Here is a 27,879-nt window from a genome sequence, read left to right on the forward strand (position 1 = left end):
ATATCAAATACATTTTTAACCAGTAAAATATTAATAGTGCCACCTCAGCAGCTTTGCACAATTACTGTGAAAATTCACTACCTTGGGCACAAAATCCACACACATGCCCTTTATCATGCTGATTGGGGTTAGTGAAAAAAATTGTATTTTGCTTTCCCATTAAAAAAATTATCCACCCAGTGAGTGAAGCCATAACCCCAGATCCCAAAGTGGACTGGGAAGCTTGCACTGGAGCATAGCAATCTTACAGACATGGATGCTGGCAAATGTGCTCATAAGGGACCTGACGTTTCTACTGCCCCTTTTGTAAATATGAGTGCCTGCTTGAAGGCTTGACTTCTGGGAACCTGCAACGGGCCCATCCCCGCTCTTTGTGCCCCTGACTCCCACCCCCAAACAGGGAGAAGGGGAGGAACTGCCCTAGGAAAGTTGCCCTCCTATGCTGCTTAGGCCTTTAATTACCTTGGCCAGTCCTGGGACTGGACCTCCTTCCTGGGATAATCCCCCCCTCTCCTCTGCCACCGCTCCTCCTCTGCCTCCTCCAAGGCCTCCTCCTGCCCCTCCAGCTTCTCTCCCCCCCAGACTGTGCAGTAAGAGCCTGATAAGTGGCAAGCTGCGGCTAGTGTCAGCAGGGTTTTGTGGTGCTGGATTCATAGCACAAGCCACAGGTTGTGTGTTGTGCTCTAACTGCCCCCTATGGACTCTGCTGGTCCAGCACGGTCCACATGCGGTAGTTAGAATGCAACATGCAGCCTATGGCTTGGGCAGTGAATCCAAAAGCATTTCAACCCCCTTCAAATTTTCCATGGCTTGCCTACTATCAGACCCACACTGTGCAGTCTGTGCATGTGCCACAGGGTGCAGTGGAGAAGAGTGCCCCAGCGGCCATTCTGTTTGCTGTGTTTGTTGGACCCGAGTGATGGTGCGTGACACGCACATACTTTTTTACATGCTTTAGCTTGCAAAATTAGTAGATTTAAACCCGAATTACTAATTTCATAATTACATTAAAATCAGAATGACTATGAAAAAATGAGAGAGGGTGGCATCTCTGCAATGTTTGCAGAATTTTTGAAGTTGGCCAACGAAGTCACTGAAGGGGCCAACCTGAAGCATTTGCTTTAGGAGTACAAATTGGCCTAGGACCACTGCTATACCAGTGCTCGATGTCTGTCCTGGCACAGTGAGATGACTAGCACCAACCAAATTTAAGGAAAATCAAGAGAGGTCTTGAATTCTGAATTTAGGAGTCAAAGGGATAGGACATATTTTTAACATAACACTGATTAAAAATTGTGGAAGATCTGATTTAGTTAACTGATTTATTTACAGCCATCTGTAAACTATTTTATTTTTAAAGATATTTAATAATATTTCTATGTTTTAAAGATAAAACTAGTCCAAAGCCATGTTTTTGTACCTCTGCCACAAAAGGTTTTTTTTATTTAATGTTTTAGAAAGGGCAATAAAAATCCAGGAGTTGGTTATATGCTATGATCCATATGCTTGCTTCAGCTTGATGCGCATATACAAGGCCAGAATAGACCCTAGGTGCTAAATAAAATTCTGCTTTTTCCTCTTTTCTTTCCATCTCTTGCTCTCTTTATAAACTGACTCAGATTCACAAGAGCCATTCACAAGAGCCATACTGCGCTCCAAGAAATTTCTCAGCATGCCTCCTGTAAACAGCTGAACATTACAAGCAGGTGTTACCAACAAGTAATGTTTCTTGCATCTATACATGCAATGTTCTCTCATTTCCTCTCTACACCCCCCCCCCCCAAAACAGTTAAAATAGCATTGTATAAAAAGTCACTGGGCTATTTTCTCACATTTATTCTTGTACAATAGTTAAATATCAGAAGTGATCACATGAAGGGGAAAAAAATCAAACCTCTACTGTATCTATTAAATCCTCTGGCAGATAATAACTTCTTGCCATATTTTCTTAATGTAAATGGAAACAGAAACTAAACCAAGCAAATGAGCCCTCCTGAGCCAGCTGTCCTTTCTAATATGCTTATACAGTTGATCACATGAATATTTATTGTGTCCTCAATTCGCTATAGGTGCAAGAGTTTTCATTCAACCAACAGGCCCCAGCACATCAGGTTTTAATTTGGAGAATATAATAAATGTAAAAATCTGTTATTTACTGAATTAACTTAAATTCTGTAACAACCTCATCATGCTTGTTGAACCTGTGCACAGAAGGCCTTGGCCTCCAACTGATCTGTGGGAATTGGCAGGGTAGGGTGGGACCAACCTAGTGATCTGTTCGGGGGGGAGGAGGGAAGGAGGTAAGCTTGCCTAGTGTTAATAAACACTTACTAGCAGTGTTTTCTCACATTTATAAAAATATAAAGTCTAATCACTTCATTCTGGCAGTGCAAGCAGTTGCATTTCATTGTTTTCCTTGTTACTGCAAGTCAGGCTTCTTCATAAGGTTTCTTCAAATAAAAAAAGATCAGTTTGACTGGTATTTGGTTCTGTCGATCCCCTGAAATCCTGTAATAAGCACGCTAAAAAGAGAGTGTAGCTATTGCAGAGTGATCTCCTCACAATAAACCCCTTCCAAAAGGCCTATAGCTCTTAATTCTCCCTACTGTAAAGTGTGGGCAAACTTCTTCACAAAAAATTATGGAACCAACACATGCTGAATGTAATCAGTCATCCACTCCATTTGTTGTCCTGGGCACTCCTGTCTTTCTGTGTATGTGTGTATTTGGGCTGCAAATTCTTCCAAGAATGGAGCTTGTTCATTATCTGTAAAGCACCTAACATACTGATTTCTTTAGCAAGAGTTTCCAGTAAACTATGTGTGGAGATTAAGTATTATTAACTATTTCCAGAGAAATCGGAGAAGCGGTGATGCTCGAGTCAATGTTACTGTGCCAGGCACAAGGTTGTGAGAATCAGCATAATTATAAAATGTAAATAATGCTTCAGTACAGAAATTACCAAAAACATTTTTATAAAGAAAATAATACGTCAAAAAGGCCCCAAGTGGGTTCTGTGAACATTTGTGATGGTTTTCTTATTCCAGTATAGCATCAAAGGAGGTGCTGCTGAAACATGAAGACATATCACCTAGGGAGGTGGTGGAATCTCCTTCCTTAGAGGTTTTTAAGATCAGGCTTGACAAAGCCCTGCCTGGGATGATTTAGTTGGGGATTGGTCCTGCTTTGAGCAGGGGGTAGGACTAGATGATCTCCAGAGGTCCCTTCCAACCCTGATATTCTATGATTCTATGATCACTATGTGCCCATGACTATTAGATTTATAACATGTCTTAAAGCAGACCTAAATAAGAGACAGCCAGACAGAGGGTCTCTGGTTTCTCACAAAATGCAGGCTTAACTGACACCTATAAAATCCAAGATAAGTGTCTGAATGACTACAGAAAATAGTATTATAAAAAAGTTAACTTCAGATTTAGAGTTTCTTTGAACTCCTTGGGGTTTTGAGATAAAGAACAGCTTTATTGACTGACTGATGAACCTGTGTGTATGAGATCTGAGACTATTCTTTGTGCCCGCACTTCACCTGTACTTCTTAGTGGGTAACAAGGTGCCTCAGGATCCAAACCTAGGAGAAAAGGAGTACTTGTGGCACCTTAGAGACTAACAAATTTATTTGAGCATAAGCTTTTGTGAGCTACAGCTCACTTCATCGGATGCATTTGAAGTGAGCTGTAGCTCACGAAAGCTTATGCTCAAATAAATTTGTTAGTCTCTAAGGTGCCACAAGTACTCCTTTTCTTTTTGCAAATACAGACTAACACGGCTGCTACTCTGAAACCTAGGAGAAAGATTCACCTCTGACAAATCTCCAAGCTTTTAAGAGCTGAAAATCTGAAATGTAAGATGTCCATCTATCCCTGCCTGGATATTTTTGAAAAGAGCAATGAAAAACCACCTGCAATGTGATTACACAGTGGAACATACTTGTGATTTATGAGCAAAGAATCTAGTTTTCCATTTCGATTTTTACTTATTTTAAGAGTTTATTTTTTGGCTGGTTGTTTGCCTTTTAATCTGCAAAACTAAGTTTCTCTACAAAGCTTGAAGCTAAAATTGGTTGTTCAAGGCAAATGACAAACCTACAAAATAAAAAAAAGGGAAACAATTTTAAACGCTTAAGTGAGACAAAAGAGACTGCTAATGTTACTGAAAATTCTTCACTGTTATTCTCAGGCTTCAGTTGCTCACCTGGCCATGCAATATCTTTGGAGCACAGAGCATGCAGAATGCTTCCCACACCATTTTCTTTAATATATGTGGGCCCAGTCCTGCAAACATACAGATGACTAGTCCATTTGGAATGAGTGGGACTGCTCATGTGTGTGAGTTTGCAGGATCAGGATCTGTCAAGAAAACATTACCGTGTTTTTGTTGAACTCCTGGGGAGTCAATGGGAGTTCTTCTATAGACTTCAGTGGAGCCAGGATTCCACCCTCTGTTTTTATCAGTATTTCTTTTTGGAAGTTGTTCATAATAAAATTAGAATCAGTGTTTGTTAGTTGGTGGCTTTCAGTCTAAAATGAAAATGAGAAACCATATTTATGGTCTCCAAACACTCAACTGACAGGGAAAATGACACAGAATCTTTTGAAAAACTATTACTTTGGTTCACAGATTTTTGATTAATTACATTGGTTATCTTCCTAAGAATAAACAAAAATTATACTCTTTTTCTCCAAAGAGACTCGATTTTACAACTGAATAGAACTGATCAAAGATTTTCCACTGAAACTTTTTTTTGATGGAAAATGCTTTTTCAATTTAATGGAAATTTTCACCAAAAAATTAAGATTTTGTAAAAAATGAGTTTTTTGACCAAAAACCAAAATCTTTTCAGTTTTAAAAAGATGTTCATTTTTCAGATGCAGAAAACTGAAAAATATTAAGGTTTTGGGTTTTCAGGTTCTTGACCAAAATCAGAAAAAATGTCAATAAAAAGACATTTTGTTTAATTTTCATCTAAATTTTTCATGGCGCGGGGAAAGTATTTCCACCCAGCTCCTTGTGTAATGAACTTCACTTTGGATTTTGTAGACCTGAGACATTGACTTGTTTCAATTCAGGTCTTTTTTCGCCAGACAATGCTTTCAAGCTTCAGAAATTCCTAATTAAAGGGCAAATCCTGCTCATAGCTGATGTGGCTAGGTACGTCTCCCTAAGGAGCAGTGCACCTGTGCAGTTCCGCTGCTCTCAAGAGGAGAGATAGAAGATTCTGGGGTACTATGCAGGCAATGCACACTCCCTGCATAATGCTGAGCTAAATGCGAAGGGGGCTGTCTGTATAACAGCAGGAAGGGCAAAGAGAAGGTCAGGTATAAGCAGAGTGACTGGCGGAGGGGCAGAATTGCTCCTAAGACTGGAATAGGCTTACTGTCTTTTACCTGCCCTATGTACATCTGCCCAGAGTCCAGAATGGTCCTTTGAGCTCAGCACTGGGTAAAGGATTTTCTCCTCGATGTATAGGTCAAACAGTGTTATTAATTTATACATTTTCATTTATCTGAATTTAAAGCATGGCTGACTTTGTGTATTACTCTGCTTTGCCCCAGTGTAATCTCTTTCACTCTACCCTTGACATCCTGCCTCCAGTCCAGCTCTGTCCCTATCTAAGAATAGTGATTTAGTGAAAGATAATCCTGCTCTGAACTAAAGAACATTCCAAGCAATGATTTGCCAAAGAAGAGAGAGAGAGAGAGAGAGAGAGAGAGAGAATATCTATGATTTTCACTGCATAGAAGAAATGTGCCATGAGTGTTGGGTGTTTTAGCAAGTACCAACTTGTCCAAGAATATACTCAGGTCTAAAGATTGCCTGGAAACTATATAATAACAATTCTGTTCCTGAATTAAGGCTATATCCTGCCCTCATTCTGTGCAGAGATCAAGAGTAGAAAACAATCCTTAGAGCATTTGATTAATTTCTACAAAACACAGATACATCTGGTAAACAAACAGCACCAAAGATAATTCTTATAAAGATTTTTATGAGAAAATGCAACTCAGATTGGAACAAGAACCGTGGGTCTGATTCTGGGGTACACTGGTCCCTTCATACCACCTTGCTGAGGCAAAGGGACTGTAACATAGGCCTAACTGGCTATACAGGAACAGTATAGTGGGAATCCTCCATTGAGCCCTCATCAAAAAGGATGTGACTGGGGAAAAGAGATTTGTCTGGAGCAGCTCTGGCTATTCCTGGTGCTAGAATGGTCCTTTAGGCCCCTGGGAGCTAGATATAAATTACAAAAGCCTTCACGTTTTTCTAACTTACGCTGGTCCCAGAATTAGAGAGCAGCAAAGGTGCCCTAAAGCCATCTTGTCCTTGGATCCTGTGCCAAATGCTGAGACCTGAGAATTAGACCTGAGAATCAGGGCCCATAAGCCCAACACCTGTGGCATTGGAATAATAATAATAATAATAATAATAATAATAATAACCATCATCACAAACAATTAATAATATGTGCTGCATTGTTACAGATAAGGATACAATGTGTTTGATCAATTTACAATAGAATGACACTTAAAACTCACACTACTACATATGACCAAGTAGCTGTTCCTCCAGGATTTACAGTAATTTATTTTTCGTAAAATAGAATTTTAACTGGGAATTAAGACTAAGGAGAATGTTATCATTACACTATTAATGTTACACTTCCAAATGGTCAAACCTTACAGTCCAGTCTGGCAGAGTGAAGAAAAAAATAAAGAGAAAGTAAAAAGAAAAGGAGTACTTGTGGCACCTTAGAGACTAACCAATTTATTTGAGCATGAACTTTCGTGAGCTACAGCTCACTTCATCCGATGAAGTGAGCTGTAGCTCACGAAAGCTCATGCTCAAATAAATTGGTTAGTCTCTAAGGTGCCACAAGTACTCCTTTTCTTTTTGCAAAGACAGACTAACTCGGCTGTTACTCTGAAAAGAGAAAGTAGGTGCCAGAAATCCATAATTAAATGTAGAAAATATTCAGTCCCTCTATCATCCTGACGGTTATGCCCAATGAGACTATTCCTTGGATTGTTCTTTTTCTAGGCACTGGCTCTCCCAATTGACCATAAAACACAGTACTTTATTTGAAGGAATAAAACTAGAGACAATGACTATTTGATACTACAGACTATTCCCTTCCAGACCTATTTCACTGAAGGGTTTTAATTCTACCATGGTTGGCTTAAAATGAATACATTAACATTAACTGCATACATTTAAATATTGATCCAAGCCATGCTTTGTGTAATACGGTGGTATATCATCTAGTTAATACTTTCATGCTGTTAGTACGCTTTGCACTCTTGCTCAACATGTTAATCACTTTGTCCAAATAAATATGTGGTGTAAAAAATAGATGGTTGCTAATGCTTCCCTATTAAAATTTTAGTGGAGCTAAATGATTGGTAACCTGCTTCCATTACTGACTGGAGTGTTATCTTGTATCCTTTTCAGTTTGTTTATTTCACCACAGTTTCAAGATCCTTTACTTAATCTAAGCATTGAAAGGGAATGTTTCTCTTCAATCTATCACTGTCTATTTCAAACTTGTGATACTTTTTTTTAAATGGACATGATCTGGGAACTGCTCAAGTTCATAGAGGTTTGATACAATTACTATTTTAATGAGTTAATTTCTCATCTCAACATCTGACCCTCCTCTTCATCTACTCTTGAAGCACTTCAATTAATGCTAAATTTCCAGTAGCTACACATTTTTGTTCCAGGGAATTTGATCACTTTGACTCTGCTCTCTACTGTCTCCTGAAGGGTTGCATTTGAAATATTTCTCACTGCACTTCTGAGAATACTTTCAATTAATTCTTTATAATTAAAAATGTATTGTAATTAACTGTGTAGTATATATGCATATCAGTGCCCTCCACTTGATAGAATCATGACCACTCTACTGTGGGTCATACACTCTATTACCTACAGGAAATTCTCCATTAACTCCAGTGACTAGTGACCTGGGTTTTGGAACAGAAGTATTGTTTTTTTCCCATCTGCCACCATGAAGTTCCTGTTAGCCATGATGTACAACAAAACGATAACTATGGAGTCATACCTGGCTGACTGGCTATGGTTTTGTAACAGTATGAATTTTGAGGATCCTACTGAATTTAACAAAAAAGTTGATTTGAAATAGTATGAAGGATATTATAAATGCTTGACCATGAAATGTTGTGAATATACTTTGCATGATCACTTTCCATTGTGAAATTATAGGACTCTTCCAGTACTTCTTTAACTTGCATTTATTTTATCAGATTGAAACAGATAAATACATTGGAGGGGCTCAGAAAGGGGGAATTGTCATTAATTTCCTCAGAAAACAGTTTTGGAAAATGGGGGGAAAAAGCAGTTCAAATGGGCCATTTGGCCACAGGAGAAGGGCTCAGTTTAGTCTGCAACCTGCAAACTAGGTAGCAAATATTCTCATGGGGCTTGATTTTTAGAAGTATTGAGAATCCACAACTTCACTTGAACTCCATGGAAGCTACAGGTGCTGATCACCTGGGAAAGTGAGACCCTGCCAGGGGCTTCTGGCATACAAGGGCAAAATGTTAAGTCACCATCACACTATAGCTCTGGAGGCAGAAGTTGAGCTATGATCACTAATCGTCTGATTCTGCCACCCTTTTCTCACTGAGTAGTCCCATTGATTACAGAAATCAGCCCCTCTTTATCTCTCTCCACCGCAAAGCATTCCAGTAGCTTGAGCAATGTCCTATAGGCAGGTTCAGTAAAGCGTATGTGAAAAGTCCATTTTTATTGCATGTGTCCTATGCTTTGTATCTAGCATTAATAAGTGTTGTCATTATAACTCTATGACGCTATGTTGTATTAATAATAATAGGGCCAGATTCTCAGCTGGAGTGAATTGGTATAACTCTGGATCTATGGTAATTGACATTTGATAAGAATCTGTCCCATAATAGTTAGCTTTTATATTAATAAGAGGTATCCTTGCAGGGTGGCCTTGGGAGGGATAGTGCTCTTTGAATCCTATTAGTTGGGCAGATAAGTGAGTGTTTGAGACAAAGTTGTTCTCCATGTCCACTGAAGGCAGGACAGGAAGTAATGGGCTTAATCTGCAGCAAGGGAGATTTAGGTTTAAGTTCTGGAATAGGCTTCCAAGGGAGGGTGAGGAATCACCATCACTGGAGGTTTTTAAGAACAGGCTGGCAAACACCTGTCAGGGATGGTCTAGGTATGCTAGGTCCTGCCTCAGTGCAGGGGGCTGGACTTGATGTCTTCTCAAGGTCCTTTCCATCCCTACATTTCTATGATTCTTAACCCCAAAGGACAGAATAACCTTTCTTCCTATGCATACCATGGCAGGGATATTGTTCCCCAGGGAAGCAACTTTTATCATCTCTTAGGGCTTATCTACACTACCGCTTAAGTCAATGTAATTTACGCAGCTTAGGGATGTGAGAAAACCAGCCTCCTGAGCGACATAAGTTACGTGGACTTAAAGCGATGTCTACACCACGCTATGTCAGCAGAAGACGCTCTCCCATTGATGTAGCTTCCACCTCTTGCTGAGGTGGAGTAATTATGTTGATGGGACAGAACTGGTGCATCTTCACCAGACGTGCTACATTGGTGCAGCTCCATTGATGCAGCTGTGCCGAGATAGCGTGGTAGTGAAGACAAGCCCTAGAACTACAGTCTCTTCTGCCAGACAAGTGACGAACGCATATGGTATTAGGTGTCGGATTTTTTCACTCCATTCAAACTTGAAGAAACAACAGATGGTAGGTAGGCCTTTACTTACTTATTGTAGATCCAGATTCAGGCCTGTTCAAAGAGCTGATGATAACAAAGCCAAACCCTTCATTCTCTTTCCGGTGGATGACAACATCACTGGTTTGTAAGCTGTGTGAAGTAAAGCCCTCTGGTTGTGTAGCATTACTACTAGATGCAGCATGATTACTGTTAGCATAAGCAGCATAGTCACTTCTAGGAGAACTGTGGTGTGTAGACACTGAACCTGGGCTTCTGCCATTTTCTGGGCAAGGGTCTCCTAAAATATAAATCATATAAGTATTACAGTTTAACTTGTTCAGTGACTTTATCAGTTACTGTACCTTTGCTAATGCAACATGAATACAACTGACTGTTTATATTACAGAAAGGAAACATAACAGATATGAAAGAACTGGAATCTACCTGACTGTGCAAGCATTCAAGGGAAATCAGATAAAGCAAACATAAACACAAACTCCTATTCTGCTCCACAGAGAAGAGAGAAATCTGTTGTAAGAAACAATACAAAGCTGTACAGCAAAGAAAGTTAACAAGAGCTATTCAATTAGCTGATCTGTCATCTAGGGGAAAAATTGGCTGTCTAATCCAATACTAAATTATTTTGTCTTTGGATTAAAAGAATTTAAGCAGGCAGCTAATACAGAATAATTTGGATTAGCTTTATAATTTTCCTCTTATAAACTGATTAGCATAATCAAAAGATGTTTATGGAATGGAGGAGCAATACAATGAAAAATAATCACAACTAATTATTCTGTTGCTGCCTCCATAGTTACAATGCTCATTTAGAAGTTTTAAAGATGCTCTTACATGCAGAGTTAAAATGATCAGAAGGACAAATGAAGTCCATTAACCTTTTAGCTGTTGCTTTATAGTTTGTAAAAGCAGAGAGGACGAGAAATTTTGCACGATTAAGCACCTCCTCATACAAACATTGCTGGCAGTCAGTAACTGTAAATAATTAAGTGACGCTTGTACATGGAAAAAAATGTACTTATATTCATTGCAGACCTTTTGTTTCAGATGAATCATACCTATCACAGTTTAAATATAGTAGTTTCAGATAAATATACAATGGATGTTTTCTGCCCCTAGCAGTAATAGTGGTGCAGTCATACTACAAAATATCTGACAAGCTTCACATTCCGCCCCCCCAGAGGTCCCAAAAGAGTTTACAAGTTAAAAGTTCCAAGTCTGAAATCTATTTTCTGAATAAAATAAGCAGGATCCAAGGACAAACTATTATTTTCTCAGGCAGGTAAGTGTGTCCTTTAACAGTCTTTGTGCAACTTTGAAATAGAGTGATTAGGGAGAGTAACAAGGAGGAAAACCAAACAATTATTCGCAAAAAGAAAAGGAGTACTTGTGGCACCTTAGAGACTAACGAATTTATTTGAGCATGAGCTTTCGTGAGCTACAGCTCACTTCATCAGATGCATACAGTTTCCACGGTATGCATCTGATGAAGTGAGCTGTAGCTCACGAAAGCTCATGCTCAAATAAATTCGTTAGTCTCTAAGGTGCCACAAGTACTCCTTTTCTTTTTGCGAATACAGACTAACACGGCTGTTACTCTGAAACCAAACAATTATTGTGCCACTACATTAGAATACCAAATCTCTGAGAGTTATTGGACCCCATCTGCAACTAAATGCCATAGTCAAAGACAAGAGAGATCACATTTTCTAACTGTCATGTTTTAGAAGGTTGACTCTGTATATGTATACTGTGTATGTCAGTTTGGCTGTAACAAAAAGAAAATGATCTTACTGCCCTGCATTATCAGGAGCAGACTGTTATAAATGAATGCCAGAGAGTCTCATTAACTACACAAAAAGAATGAAAACGGAGGAAGAGCAAATTTTAGATGGCTGTTAGATTTTCTTCTCTTTATTCTGAAACATATTCATCAGAAATTTTTTTTTGCTTGCTCTGCCTGCAAAGAAATGGCAGTTTAATTTCTATTTCCTCTGAAACATCACTTTTTTCTAACAAAGCAGGTTTCAGGAACTCAAGTTTGGTAATTCTTTACCTCAGTTCTTGAGAAAGAGGACATCTAAGATTCTGAGACAGAGCTGTGCAAAATAAATCAAATCTCAAGCCCATTTGGAAGACATTTTCTAACCCCGGCCTGTGCTAGCGAATGGTTTGGGCTGAGGTTGTCTGCCCAGATCAGAAGCTGGTTAACCTCATTTCTATCCCACCTCCTAGCAAAATCCTTGAAAACATAGACGGAAGCAAGGGTCTGATGGCCTTGAAACTTAGAGGTAAGGGGTTCCCCTTGGAGGCTAATGTTTTTCTAAAACCTGTGAACCAAACTGCTGGGCTCTGTTTGAAACCTGAACCCAGCAAGATTTGCACAGCCCTAGTCTTGACTCTGTAGTTTGAGAGTGTATTGAGACCATCTGAGGATGTCTTTTCTTCCTAAGGCCTTTCCTCTATGCCCAAGCTGTTTATTCACCCAATATTGCCTAAGGCTTGTTCTTTCTTCATTCTTTATTTTCCTTTTCTTTTTTTTTTTTTTGTAGAGGAAGGCAAGCTTTCTAATCACTCCTATGCCTGATTTCCACAACCCCAAAGACATTCACAGCCAGGACATGAACAGATCAACCCAAGAAAGTACAAACATATGTGTAAATGTCAATTTTTTAAAATACCACGTTCAAAATTAACCTTTCCTTTGTTATGTAAGGGTCCACCTTTTTTAAAAAAGAATGATTTATTTCTGTAGTTTTCTTTTGCAAATTCTAGTTTTCTTTATATTTTACCTGCATATTTCTGACTGTTGCTTATATTAAGAATATTTTCACTATGGAAAGGTAGGGCATATTCTCCTCTTAGTCAAGCTGGTGTAACACCCTTGACCACAATGAAATTGCCTTGGTTTAATTTAGATGAGAATCTGATCCATTGCATAGAAAAAGGAATAGAAAAATCACACTAATTTGAAATTGGATATACAGTAAATTAGGTTCTAATTCTGCAAGTTACATGTGGGTAGACTATTATTCCTGCATGTTATAAATGTCAGGATCAGGACCTTAATGTTGTGCATCAATATGAAAATAAAGAATAACAAAACTGCAAGACTAGTAAAAATTGTAGGACAAATGTTTCTGCAAATCTAGTATTTGTTGTACAATTTTTTTAACAGCAACATAAGGAAAGCCCAAGTTCTCCATATTACACATACTCAGAACCAAGAACTTCATTTTAATCCTATCAGCCTTAGGTGAGGATGTATGCCAGTACCTTTGTACTGATTTTGCATTTTTCAGTTCATGTAAATAATGCTACATTTTTGTTTAAAGATAACATTCAATACATCACATCAATCTAAAAACTTGTACAGCTTCATAAGCAGTTAAACAATGAGTCATACACTATATTTCAGAGAGTGTCACTATCAAGGCTAAAGAATAATCCAGGATGTTTTACTAGCTTGATTCAATTTCTGTGTCAGGAGTCCTGTGATTAATAGAAACTCTTAAAAAGTTCCTTACATAATGTAAGGCAACCAACCACCAAAGGATGATAACTATGCTGTCTGTACTAACTCTTGTAATTATTATTCTTGTCTACAGTCCAGTTTCCATAGAGGCTGATAAAATCTACTAACCCTTAGGAAACTAACGAATCCCCACATGTTCAGTATTTTACCTTGGTAACTGGCCATTTTCCTAGGGTTTGGGGAGCTTCTAGGGGGCGTTGAGCCAGGTTGGAGGGAGGATTTCTGGCTGCAGGATTCTAGAGTTAACAGAAGAAAGTCAGTCCCGAGATAGGGAAGATGGACAGTGACCTGACAGCGTGCCAGAGACGGGAAATGGGGAGTATGAACAACAATAAGTGGGTTAGGAGCATGAGGTTGCTGGACTGCTGGGGTGGGCAGGAAGGGGAAGGCAAAGGCTAAGGAGGTGGAGCAGGAAAAGAGAAAGGGCTCCTTGGTGGATGGAGAGGGAGAAGACAGAAGGGGCCGATGACATGTTTACTAATTTCTGATCACTCATTAAAGTGCCCTAATGATGAGCCTGTTCTAAGGGTTATATTAGATTATTAAACTTCATTCACATAAGCAAAGAGTTTAACTGAATGAGAACAGATTCACTCATTAAAAACTCTTGATAAATAGATGCTGCCAGGATATATTTAGAAAAAATCTCCTCTGTGTTACCAGTAACACCTTAGATGGTCAAGACTGAAAGAATTGAAAATGTCTCATCTGCTTTATGCAGTGTTGTTGTAGCCGTGTACTGTGTCAGTCCCAGGATATTACAAAAAAAAAGTGGATGAGGTAATATCTTTTATTGGACTAACTTCTGTTGGTGAGAGAGACAAGCTTTTGAGCTACTCTCTTAGTACCTTTCCCAGACCTGAAGACAAACTCTGGGTAGCTCAAAAGCTCATCTCTCTTACCAACAGATATTACCTCACCCATCTTGTCTCTCTAATTTTCTTTACACTATTAATCCTGTTTATATTCTGCACTTTCTGCTTGGAAACGGAAACCAGACTGCCCTGTTTCTAGTCATTATTTATATAGCACTAAAAGACTTGAGATGGTTTCCTTTGAAGTCAGTGGCAAAACTGCCATTAACTTCAGTGGCAGCAGGACTGGGCTCAGAACATGTCAAAGCAACGGAAGGAATTCCTGCCCTAAAGAGCTTACAATCTGCAAGCCTTTTCCTGCTTGCTTTACTCACACCAATGACTTCAATAAGACCACTCAGATAAGTAATACGAGCACCCTTTGGTCCTAACATGGCACAAGTAGGGACAATACACGAGAACATAGTATGGAACAAACACAGAGTCACTCATGATCTTTACAGCAGGATTGTCACTCTTACTTCCTGGTTCTCTAGGAATCAGGCACAACGTTGCAATGTTTGTCTCACAAACACTGCCAGGGAATGTTGAAGGACAAAGGTTTTCCAAGACTTAATTCTTTAAATAATAATAAAAAAAAATGATTATAAAGTTAGTTTTTGTTAAAACTTTTTCTTTTTTAAAAAAGCATTACCTAAATTACTGCCCCCTTTATTGACAGCTCTTGGTTAGTTTTTCTGTATTTCCCTTTTTATTAACATACCTACCTATAGATAGCACCTTTCTTCTCACAGTAAGATTCACTTGCCCATTTCGGGCTGCATTATGCATGAGATCAATGACGTATCGGTGGGTTTTGCCAGCCACTGGGATCCCATCTACATACACCAACTCATCACCAGGATGTAGACGACCATCTCTGTCTGCAGAACCCATTGCAATTACTGCTCCAATCAGAATCTAGATAGTGAAACAAATGGGAACGTTAAATACATTCTGGGTGTTGCTGGAGGTTCACTGGGTAACATTTTTTCCCTTTCAGTTAAAATTTAATTAATGCTCCCAAAAGGCATTAGGTGGCACTGTGCTACTGCTCTTTGAATGAGAACAAAACCCTGATCACTCAGGATCATTTAAAGATGCCATTCTGTTTTCCACAAGAGATGGAGTGATAAACCTGAGAATTCTAGCATTACTGCAACATTGGCTAGCTACACTTTAAGTCTTTAAATCAAGATTGTATGTCTAAGGGCTTGTCTATATACTTACGGCTATATCGGCATTGCTGTGATCGATGCAGCAGTGTCGATTTAGCAGGTCTGGTGAAGACCTGCTAAGTCAATGGCAGAGCGCTCTCCTGTTGACTCCTGTACTCCACCTCTCCGAGAAGAGTAAGGGAAGTCAGCAGGAGAGCATCTCCTGTCAACACGGTACAGTGTAGACACTGCAGTAAGTGGATCTAGCTATGTCTACTTCAGTTACATTAGTCACATAACTGAAGTAGTGTAACTTAGATCGATTTACCACAGTAGCTAAGAGAGCTACTCTAGTTTGACAACACGCTATTGGGTTTGATGCAGGAATTACTGGGTGAAGTTCTATGGTCTGTATTATGCAGGAAGTCAGACTAGATGAACATAATGGTTGTGTTTAGCCATCAAATCTGTGAATCTATATTTTGTCCACCTATGTTCCCTGACTGCTGTGTTCTATAAAATAGTTTGATATATTTAATCTCAAAGGTGTTTACCTGAATTTCAGTAGTGATGTGAATTGATCCCTAGTTAGCAAACTACTTTGGGATCCTTTGGTAAGAAAGTTGCTGTATCAGGCATTTCTGCTGATAAAAAACAGTTAAGGAGTAACTGACTGGCAAAAAGAGAAGAAGAGGAGAAATGTCAACTTTTTCTGTGCAGATGGAGTTTTTAAATGGAGGACATGCTCAAATGTACATTTAAAATCAACTTGTTTTAGACAGATAAAGCCAGTAAAAAGGAACATTCAAAGATTTCTAATGAATTTTTCCAGACATATATTTTTTTCCATGATATATTCGGGATAAAAATCAAGGTTAAATCAAACAAAACCTGAATTCCCTGAAAAGATTTGTATGTTTAAATTATTCACAAAGTTATTTCCTGATTTTTCTTTCTTTCGTTTAGGTTTTTGGTAAACAAAGAATGATGGCCTCAGATGGAAAAGTAGCGATGTGGGGTATCTGCTGAAAAGTTAACACAGCCTGAGGCTGTGTTAACTCTTGATCAGTGCCCTCTTTAGGTAACAAGGGAGAGAAGCCAGCAAGGGAACTTGTAAAATGAGGAACAACTGCAAGGGCCAGAAGGTGGTGCAGAGGCATAGGATGAGTGTTTCTATATGGGTGGTCTTGGCTTCTGATGTGGGCCTGGCAGCAAACCTCCGCAAACCTAATGGAAGAGCTTTCAGAGGAAACTTCATGTGGGGAACTTTGCAGAATTTTCCTCTCTCTCTCTGGCCCTCCCCTGGGGCAATCTTTTGCTTCCAAAATGTACAGGGGATGGGGGAAAGCCATAGCATTCTCCTTCTTCCTGATGTTCTTAGATACCCGTTAAGTAGTGCCAAGCAGAGTTACCAGAGATTTTCTTTTGAAATACTCCATTCTGTGCTTCAAAAGGCTGAAAGAATATACCTCAAAGTTTGGATACTACTTTGTACAAAACCCAGCTATAAAATATACATTTATGCTCCTTTACTGTATATAAATATACATTTATGATCCTTTATGCTCCTTCACAACAAAAAGCAACTCCAGGATGCACTGAGATAGATTCCCACAAAGTATTCTCAAAACATTTTGATTTTGTGCCTCTACCAAGTAATGATTTGTAGCTAGTTATCTAAAACAGAAATGTCTATGAACTCACTGTAGCTTGGCAGCTTTTTATGGGGGAAAACTTGCTCCTTTGTTTGTATACTGAATATATTTCATTCACTTTAAATCTGATTCTAAGCAGATAAAGCACTGAACAGTATCTTGATGGCAGCTGCACAGTAAGCAGAGGTTTTCACTGAGCTGTCCACAACGACACCACCATTCATTTATAATTAGAAGTACTGAAAATGATTTCTTCCAGTGTACATTACCTTGCTTTTGTCAATGTGGTATTTCATCTGCCATTGCAATGGCCACCCACCTAGCTTTTTAAAGTTCCTCTCATGCTCCTAACAGTCTTTCCTAGTCTCGACTATGCTAAATAATGTTGTCTCCTCTGAAAATTTTGCTACTCTTTGTTCACTCCCTTTCAGATAATTAATACATTTAAGCGCCAATCCTACAATTCACTGTGCCCATCTAATCCACCACTCAGTGTACATTCCTCTGCCATGAATGATCCACAGAAGGATACGATTCTTTTACTGGCCACAGCTACAGGGGGAAGGGGGAAAGAGAGGTGTCTTTAGCTCAAGCTGTAGGAACTCAGGCTTTTAGCTCTAGAAATCCCTAGTTCAGTCCACGGGGCTCTGCACAGGCTCGCTGCTTCCCCTACTTGCAGTGAATGCTGGGACTGGGTTGTTTAAAAAAGGTCACATTATGACATAATGGGAGCCATATGCAATAACATGGATCCTAGTTTAGAACCTGGAGATGACCCACTGTTAACTTTTTGCTATGTTGAAAATCAATAATTTATTCCTACTCTTTGTTTTATGTGTTTTATCTAGTGTCTCTCACCTCACGACTACTTAATTTCCTTAATAGTTATAAACTCTGCAAACAGAAAACAAACTGAAAAATATCAAGCATTTAATGACATTTGTGTCATCCTTTCAGAATGATACTGACTGGAATGTCTGTGGGGGCAGTCTGACAAAATTATCAGAGATAAGGGATGGATCGCAGAGAAAACCATTAATTTCAGCTATTGCTTGATGGTAATAAAATTTACTTTAAAAAATCTCCCAAATGTTGACCTGTTGAGATTAACAGTATTTGTGAGAGAGTGTTTTGGCCTAGTGGTCTGAGAATGAAATTAGGAGCCAGCAACTCATAACTGTTAACCCCTGCTTTGACACTAAGTCCCACTGTGATTTTTTTTGGCACATCATTTCGTTTCTCTCTCATTTTCCCCATCTGTAAATGGCTACTTCATAGGTTGTTTGTACGGTTTAATTAAATAATATATGTAAAGTGAAGAGGAAGAGGAAAAGTGCTTAGTATTATCCACTTCACTAATGGGTTCATGATGTTGAGTTCAAGTTGCCTGAATGCATCCAAAATATTTTCCCTGTCTGGAACAGTACTAAATATCTTAGTGCCTTCAGCAGGGTTCTGAATGTGGTGGTCAATTTCAGAATATCTGGCCACATTCATTGATGGTTCACCAGAGTAAGTTAGGCACAATTTGGGGTATGTGTCTCTGGAGTGTGTACCTGTTACAGTTCATTGTCAGTACAAGCATATCTTAAGCTCCTCGCTAGTCACTAGCAGATGTGGTAGATGCATATAGGGGTATGGTCTTGGATACTGACATTTGGGAGTTGACTGGAGTTGATACTGATTGGAATTGGCGTAGCCACACCTAGTGTTATCTAGCAGAGGTGTCTAAATGTAACTCCTCCTCTCTACTTTAAAGTGTCTTTGTGCTCATGAGCAAGGAAAGTGGAGTACTCCAATCCTATCTGTCAAATGAATTATATACCCTGAAGCAAACTCTGTTATGGTCCTATTAAACTGTTTGCATCATCACTTTTTAAAACTTTATGTGGAATTTGCTTTTTCTTATTCCCTTATGCTGACAAATCCAATACTCCCTTTTAAAAACAAAACCACAAAGACAAAAGGTAATTAAAGCTTCTTTTTGTTCTATGTTACCTGAGCGCACAGCAGGAAAGCTGAAAAAAAAAAAACATTTCAAAGTATCTCACTGCTTGCTTCATGGGAAGTGAGGGGGTTTGCAGGACAAACATAAGCTGTGCCTCTCCTTGTTTAGAGGTGAGAGGCATGGGTGGGTACACCTGAGCTGTGAATGGGGGAGAAGCGAACAGCAAAGGAGAGAAAAATTAGATCTGAAATATGTTTTATTATGAATGCACATTATGTAGAAACAGAGTGTCTTCTTCACAAATGCTGCGTTTGTATGACAAAAAAAGAAGACAAACATCCTAGACAGCATGGATTTTGAGTGTTGTTTGAGTGACAACACTTTCTCTAGGTAATAGATAAAAATTTTAAAAGCTCCTAAGCCTTGTTTTCAAAAATGACTTTGGCATTGAGAAGACTAAGTCCCAATGACTTTCGATGAGACTTAGGCTCCTAAATTGCTTTTGAAAATGGAATCTAGGCTTCCAATTCACTAGGATGCTTTTTGAAAATTTCTCCCCAATATATTTATGCTAAAATATGCTCTGTGTGTTTGTCAGTATATGGTGTATTGCTTTTAGAATATGATGCATATATTTCAGTATACAGAAGGCACCCTTAAAATGTCAATATTTCTCACATTTATCAATATTTCATTTCTTCACACAAAGCGCAGTCACCCTGTGAAACTTGTTGCCGGGGATGTTGTGAAGGCCCAAACTATAACTGGGTTCAGAAAAGAATTAGATAACTTCCTGGAGGATAGGTCCATCAATGGCTATTAGCCAAGATGGTCAGGGACACAACCCCATTCTCTGGATGTCCCTAAGCCTCTGACTGACAGAAGCTGGAACTGGACGACAGGGGATGGATCTCTCAGTAACTGCCCTATTCTATTCATTCCCTCTGAAGTATTGGCAGCAGGCACTACTGGAACACAGGATAATGGGCTGGATGGATCATTGGTCTGACCCAGTATGTCCGTTGTTATGTTCTTATCAATACTTGCCCCATAGTGGTAAATGCAATAACACACTTATTTCTTATTTGAAATATAGTAAATAATTTTGGTTTCTCAGATACCACCATCGGACAAGTGTTAACATTTTAATGGCTATCATTTTATTTTGTACAGATTTGAATAAATGACATGTAAATCTATATTTAGGTTTTTCTAAGAAAGATGTCACTGTTGTATATAAGCAACATAGAATAAATAGTTGGTTATTGTATATCGTTTTATCAGTGTTGGTTTGGGATGGCTACATCAGTCCTGAGTGGCAAGGCTATGACTGAGTCATGCAGGTCACTCCAAATAAGTTCAATTAAAAATAAATCATATGCTCCACCACATAATCATATATTGAATATATGCCACATATATTACAAAAAAGGATATTAAAAGATTTTAGAGAATTTTTAAAATTGTATGTGTGTTCTATTTTGAGTATTGAGTGCAGGACACTAGACCAGTAGACCTCTTGAGGTCCCTTCCAGTCCTATAATTCTTCCACCTGTAAAGCCAATGAGTCCAATAATTATGTCATTATTTAAGGTTTCGAGGCCTTGCAAGGCTAGAAGCATATGCTGGATGCCCCTTTGGAAAGGTGGGGATGTCCCCTGCCTAGTGGCATAAGTCTCCCATTTCCATGCCTGATGCATCACAAGTTATTGTTTCTTAAACCTGTCAATGGTGCAGAATGAAATGGCCTGGGCTGTAGACCAAGTTACATTTGGGGGAAATTTCATATTGGGGTAGAAAAAAGGAAACCGTTCTCTAGAAAAGGCATCTATTTGCAGCTGCTCAGAAATTCTGAATATAGAAAAAATCAAGGTGGAAGTGGATTAGTGCACAGAGAGCAAGGGAAGTGGTCAAAGGAATGAGATAAAGGCATTTATCATGTACGCAGCAATTCTATGTCAATGGTACATATTTTAATATACTCTTCAGTGTTTTTTCAGTATATGACATGCTGTGATGTTTTCTAGTAAATAATTAATGCACTTAATTTAACGTGGATTTATTTTTATAGACTTTAAGGCCAGAAGGGACCACTGTGATCATCCAGTCTGCCCTTCTTTATATCCCAGGCCACAGAACTTCACCCATGCGCTCCTGTAAAAGACCCATAACCTCTGGCTGCGTTACTGAAGTCCTCAGATCATGATTTAAATATGAAGTCATGACTCAATTAAGTAAATGGTAAAACTCCCACTGGCTTTAGTGTCCAGATCTCACCAGTAGTCCATGTGTTCCCAAAGATGAATAAGGTCATTAACAGTACTCCCTAATCCCACACATTCCATATGTGTACAGTTTGTATCTACATTAACTTACTACAGTACAGCATGGTATTCATTCACACATGCTCATACAAAATTTGAATGCAAATCTACTGGTTAAACTCAATACTTGATCTTTCAGGGAAGCCAATAGTTCTCTGTAAGTCAATAATTAAAAGGGCCAAATAGCAGTCAGTTCTCTAAAAAAGGCTGCAGAGTGCACTCTTCCTAACTTAATACAAAGTGATTCACAATGACAGATTTTAAGTGGAGATGCTGACAATTTGAGAGACCTGTCTTTTTCAATGGATGAACAGGAAAAAGTCTTTTTACTTGGCATTCTAAAATTCCATTCCTTTATGACCACTGTATGAAGTGATATTTTTCTGACACTTACAAAGTTACTGAAATGATAAAATAGAAAGTCATGAAGAAACTACTTACAGGCTGTCCAGGTTCATCTCCTCCAAGGATTCTGAAGCCAAATCCAGACTCCATCCTCCGAAGATGAACATCCAGCTCCTTGTAATCTGGACCTGGTTTAAAAGGAGATCTCATTGAGTAATGTATTTTCATTTTTCCTTGAGAAACTGAATATCCCAGTGGTTAGTTCATTGGAAATGATTAATGATGGTCCTGTTAGAGCATATGGAAACTGTATTGAAAACAGTGTGTTGTACACAGACAAACAGACACAGATACTTGAATATGAAGATATCTCTAAAGATGATGGTGTGCAGTAAAGTATACTCAATCCAAACTAGAAAGTGGGTAGTATGAGGCAAATTCATAATGTCCTGCCTTCTTCCAGTGACTGCCTTTGTATTACATTTTGTTGCTCCACCATCAGCAATTTACTTTGTAACTTTAGTTTAGTTCTTCAAAACTTTAAAAGAGTAATTTGATATGGGAGATGGAGATACTTGAAAAATGATCAGCTCTAATTACAGGTCAGTAGAACTAAATAACCATTAATGAAAAGACCATTTTAGTCCACACAGGTATAAACAGTGTGCCAGCTTATGTAGTGTAGCCTTACAGTATTTCAGTCGGAGATAATACACTTGATGAAGAATTTTGGTGCTAGTTGGCATTCGAAGCCCCTAAAATGAAGGGTTTGAAATGGACAGATAACACAACATTAAACTGAACAACTTTCTACTCAATTAACATTTCAAGAGCTTTATAAATCATTAAAATTCCTTTTTTTTCAGATCACTGTAACTTGATTGTAAAAGTATGTTCTGTGCTGAAACTTATCATACAACCTGTCAGCTCAGGAACGCTGTGTATTTTTAAAATGAAATTACTGGAAAATCTATTCAGTTCATTTAAAAGCTACTATCGTATAAAAAGTAATATTTAAAATTTTAGGCTTTTATGCACTCATCACAAAAAGAGAGAGGAAATGAATTTTTAAAGAAAATACAGTGAACCAGTGAGCATTCAAGAGACTGACAAGAACTGGCTGCTTAATAAAGATGGGCTTTTAATAATGGCAGGCCAGTATTTTACTCAGTACATTTGGGCTTACTTTGGGATGGTCTCCAAAGATAGCACAGTGATTAATTAGGATGGTCTCTTACAGATTTCATTATAATCCATAACTTAGGATAATGTTTTTCAAGATTTTCAACCCCATCACACCATCCAGCCCAAAACTAAAACCACAAGGGTTTAAAAAACCCAAGAAGACGCAGCCCAGTGGGTGGATGATCAAAGGTGGCTGATCTGTGGGGCCCTAATTATTACAGCACCCCATCCTGGGATAGCTATGGACTGCAGCTCCGCCTAGCATCTTCATAGCACCACATGCTATGGGCTTTCCACCTCCAGTCCCACCATTGGCAGACTCTCTGCGCTGGAGCTTGGGGGTAGGGAGAAGCATAAAACTACACACTATGGTTCTGCACTATGCTTGCGCTGACAGAATTCGCCACAGCCCACTATGGCATATTAATGACCCCTCTATGCTGCTGGAGTGGTGTTCAGGGGATTTAGCATGCAACAGAATCTATCCCAAGGTATTTTAGCATGAAGAATTGATACAAAAGAGAAGGTGTATTGACATTACGTGGAGTCAATGAGCAGCCATTGCTATTAAGTCTTCTTATATTGGGTCAGGTCCAAAATCCCTTGAAGTCAATGAGAATCTTTCTATTGACTTCAGCATGCTTTGGATCAGGCCCTAGGTGTCAATCCTATGATATGAGCCACACTCAGGGATCACTGCACTTGTGAGAATCCCCACAATTGGCAGGATGAGGACTTAAGAAATCAGGCCTTGACACCATACGCTGCAATAGTTGCTGAAGCGCTTTTATGATCAATCATGTCAATGATTTGTGTGAAAGTAACAAAGTTCTCATATTCAAATTAGGGCTGTCGATTAGTCATGGTTAACTCATGTGATTAACTCCAAAAAATTAATTGTGATTAAAAAATGTAATTGCGATTAATCGCAGTTTTAATCGCACTGTTAAACAATGGAATACCAATTAAAATTTATTAAATATTTTGGTTGTTTTTCTACATTTGCATATATATTGTATTCTGTGTTGTAATTGAAATCAAAGTGTATATGATTTTTTATTACAAATATCTGCACTGTAAAAATGATAAACAAAAGAAATAGTATTTTTCAATTCACCTGATATTAGTACTGTAGTGCAATCTCTTTGCACGTGAAAGTGCAATTTACAAATGAAGATTTTTTTTGTTACATAACTGCACTCAAAAACAAAACAATGTAAAACTTCAGAGCCTACATGTCCACTCAGACCTACTTTTTGTTCAGCCAATCGCTAAGACAAACAAGTTTGTTTACATTTACAGGAGATAATGCTGCCCTCTTCTTATTTGCAGTGTCACCAGAAAGTGAGAACAGGCATTTGCATGGCACTTTTGTAACTGGCATTGCAAGGTATTTATGTGCCAGACATACTAAACATTCGTATGCCTTTTCATGCTTCAGGCACCATTCCAGGGGACATGCTTCCATGCTGATGATGCTCATTAAAAAAAGAATGCATTAATTAAATTTGTGACTGAACTCCTTGGAGGAGAATTGTATGTCCCCTGCTCTGTTTTACCCGCATTCTGCCATATATTTCATGTTATAGCAGTCTCAGATGATGATCCAGCACATGTTGTTCATATAAAGAACACTTTCACTGCAGATTTCATAAAACACAAAGAAGGTACCAATGTGAGATTTCTAAAGATAGCTTCAGCACTCAACCCAAGGTTTAAGAATCTGAAGTGCCTTCCAAAATCTGAGAGGGACGAGGTGTGGAGCATGCTTTCAGATGTCTTAAAAGAGCAACACTCCGATGCAGAAACTACAGAACCCAAACCACAAAAAACAAAATCAACCTTCTGCTGGTGGCATCTGACGCAGTGGATGTATTGTTTCTTGACTTTAGCAAAGCTTTTGACACGGTCTCCCACAGTATTCTTGTCAGCAAGTTAAGGAAGTATGGGCTGGATGAATGCACTATAGGGTGGGTAGAAAGCTGGCTAGATTGTCGGGCTCAATGGGTAGTGATCAATGGCTCCATGTCTAGTTGGCAGCCGGTGTCAAGTGGAGTGCCCCGGGGTCTGTCCTGGGGCCGGTTTTGTTCAATATCTTCATAAATGATCTGGAGGATGGTGTGGATTGCACTCTCAGCAAATTTGCGGACGATACTAAACTGGGAGGAGTGGTAGATACGCTGGAGGGGAGGGATAGGATACAGAAGGACCTAGACAAATTGGAGGATTGGGCCAAAAGAAATCTGATGAGGTTCAATAAGGATAAGTGCAGGGTCCTGCACTTAGGACGGAAGAATCCAATGTACCGCTACAGACTAGGGACCGAATGGCTAGGCAGCAGTTCTGCGGAAAAGGACCTAGGGGTGACAGTGGACGAGAAGCTGGATATGAGTCAGCAGTGTGCCCTTGTTGCCAAGAAGGCCAATGGCATTTTGGGATGTATAAGTAGGGGCATAGCGAGCAGATCGAGGGACGTGATCGTCCCCCTCTATTCGACATTGGTGAGGCCTCATCTGGAGTACTGTGTCCAGTTTTGGGCCCCACACTACAAGAAGGATGTGGATAAATTGGAGAGCGTCCAGCGAAGGGCAACAAAAATGATTAGGGGTCTAGAACACATGACTTATGAGGAGAGGCTGAGGGAGCTGGGATTGTTTAGCCTGCAGAAGAGAAGAATGAGGGGGGATTTGATAGCTGCTTTCAACTACCTGAAAGGGGGTTCCAAAGAGGATGGATCTAGACTGTTCTCAATGGTAGCAGATGACAGAACGAGGAGTAATGGCCTCAAGTTGCAGTGGGGGAGGTTTAGATTGGATATTAGGAAAAACTTTTTCACTAAGAGGGTGGTGAAACACTGGAATGCGTTGCCTAGGGAGGTGGTGGAATCTCCTTCCTTGGAAGTTTTTAAGGTCAGGCTTGACAAAGCCCTGGCTGGGATGATTTAACTGGGAATTGGTCCTGCTTCGAGCAGGGGGTTGGACTAGATGACCTTCAGGGGTCCCTTCCAACCCTGATATTCTATGATTCTATGATTCTATGACTCAGATAATGAAAATGAACATGTGTCGGTCAGTACTGCTTTGGATGGCTATTGAGCAGAACCTATCATCAGAATGGTTGCATGCACCCTGTAATGAAGGCATGAAGTGACATACGAATTTTTAGCGCATCTGGCACATAAATATTTTGCGACACCGGCTACAACACTGCCATGAGAACACCTTTTCTCACTTTCAGGTGACATTGTAAACAAGAAGCAGGCAGCATTATCTCCTGCAAATGTAAACAATCTTGTTTGTCTGAGCGATTGGCTGAACAAGAAGTAGGACTGAGTGGACTTGCAGGCTCGAAAATTTTATACTGTTTTATTTTTGCATGCAGTTTTTTGTACATAAGTCTACATCTGTAAGTTCAACTTTCATGAAAATGAGACTGCACTACAGTACGTGTGTTAGGTGAATTGAAAATTACCATTTCTTTTGTTTTTTACAGTGCAAATACTTGTAATCAAAAATAAAGTGAGACTGTACACTTTGTATTCTGTGTTGCAATTGAAATCAATATATTTAAAAATGTAGAAAACATCCAAAAATATTTAAATAAATGGTATTCTATTATTGTTAACAGTGCAATTAATTGCACAATTAATCACAATTAATTTTTTTAATCACCTGACAGCCCTAATACAAATATCTATAATGGATGGTAACGGGGTGTGTGATAGCTCTGCAGTGCTACTTTCTATTCAAAAGGAGCAACAAGCTGGAGTGATCTTGTGACGCACCACAAACTTTTCCCAAAGCCTCCACTTCGTTCATACAGAAAGCAAATGGTCAATAGCCCTCGCGTTGAAGGACAGTGTACACACTGAGGGCTGGACAAAAAAGTTAGGTGTGATGCTTAGCATCATAATGCCTAACATTTAGGTGCCTAGAAAATCACTGCAATTCACAAAGCCTGAATGCTAAGCACCACACCTCTCACATATATAGGTGCCTACATCCATACTGTAGGGAAGTGCCTGTTTTTGCTTGTGAATCTCAGCTGTGAACCCTCTCCTGGAGTTAGATGCCTATGCCGTTTTAGCGAGAAAAGGAGGAAATGGTGGTGCCTATCTTATAGCTTTTAGCAAGTTATTACTTGGGATGTGAGAGTCCCAGTTTTAATTCCCCTGTCTATGCCAGAGGGTGAGGAGGACTTTAACAGGGGATCTCCAAACTCTCAATAAAGTGGTCTAACCACTGAACTATGGTATGAGATACTGGATTCAATCTCCCTGCTCCAACCGGTCTTTAATTTCCACAGTAGAACAGCTTCAACAGGAGAGTTTGAGCGAATGAACCATAGTTCAGTGGTTCGAGTACTCTCCCAAGAGGTGGGACACCTCCTTTCTCTCCCTGGGGCAAAGAGGGGGAATTGAACATGGGTTTCCCATCCCACGGGAGTGCTCTAATCAGTGGACTAAAAGTTATAAGGTCGGCATCACCATCTGCTCCTCCAGCTTGATTCTGAATGGGAGTTGATTTGGTAGGCAGCTTCTGAGCATACCTGCTGGATCAGGCCCTGGGCGTGACTTAAGTGGCTGAATGCCTACTTACTCCTGGTTCATCAACCACTCTGGAGTTTTGGGAAGAGATAGACATCTGGACACCTAGAATGAGGCAGCAGTGTGCATGCCCAGAGGCAAAACCAGAGGCAGCTAGGGAACTTTAACCCTGAAATCTAATGTGCTCAGTGAGTTTAGGCACCCAGAAGGTTCAGTGGCATTTGGTGCATTGCAGTGGTCCTGAAAGTAGGACTTAGGCATCTAACTTCTTTTGTGCATCCAGCCCTTACAGCCCTTGTGGCTCTACTTAACCTATATATTTACATGACTAGCCATAACAGCTTCAAAATAGCTTATCATATCAACTCACTAAATGTCTCTGACAAGTGTCCATGTGCACAAAAATTGTTAAATTAATGAGAAGGTTGTTCCACAAGTGGACACAGGCAGAAGAATTTTAAGCTAGGAACTATACTCTTGCCTTTCCTTGTCTTGTGTCTAAGTTTATTGTGGAGGCGTCTTACAGGCAGTACTGCAGTAGTGAGAAACAAGGGGATCAGTTT

General features: G+C 39.3%; 1 protein-coding gene across 1 annotated transcript in view; it reads right to left on the reverse strand.

Moving 5' to 3' along the window:
* The window catches only part of MAGI2 (membrane associated guanylate kinase, WW and PDZ domain containing 2), a 1,194,001-nt gene that overhangs the window by 72,988 nt on the left and 1,093,134 nt on the right, over positions 1-27,879 (reverse strand). The window contains exons 14-16 of the mRNA XM_077807869.1: positions 21,682-21,773; positions 14,885-15,077; positions 9,799-10,047 (exon numbers count right to left, since the gene is read on the reverse strand). Of these exons, the coding sequence (XP_077663995.1) occupies positions 9,799-10,047; positions 14,885-15,077; positions 21,682-21,773 (534 nt within the window). The remainder of the gene's footprint in view (positions 1-9,798; positions 10,048-14,884; positions 15,078-21,681; positions 21,774-27,879) is intronic.

Source organism: Eretmochelys imbricata, chromosome 1 (genome assembly GCF_965152235.1).
Source record: "Eretmochelys imbricata isolate rEreImb1 chromosome 1, rEreImb1.hap1, whole genome shotgun sequence".
Taxonomy (NCBI): Eukaryota; Metazoa; Chordata; order Testudines; family Cheloniidae; genus Eretmochelys; species Eretmochelys imbricata.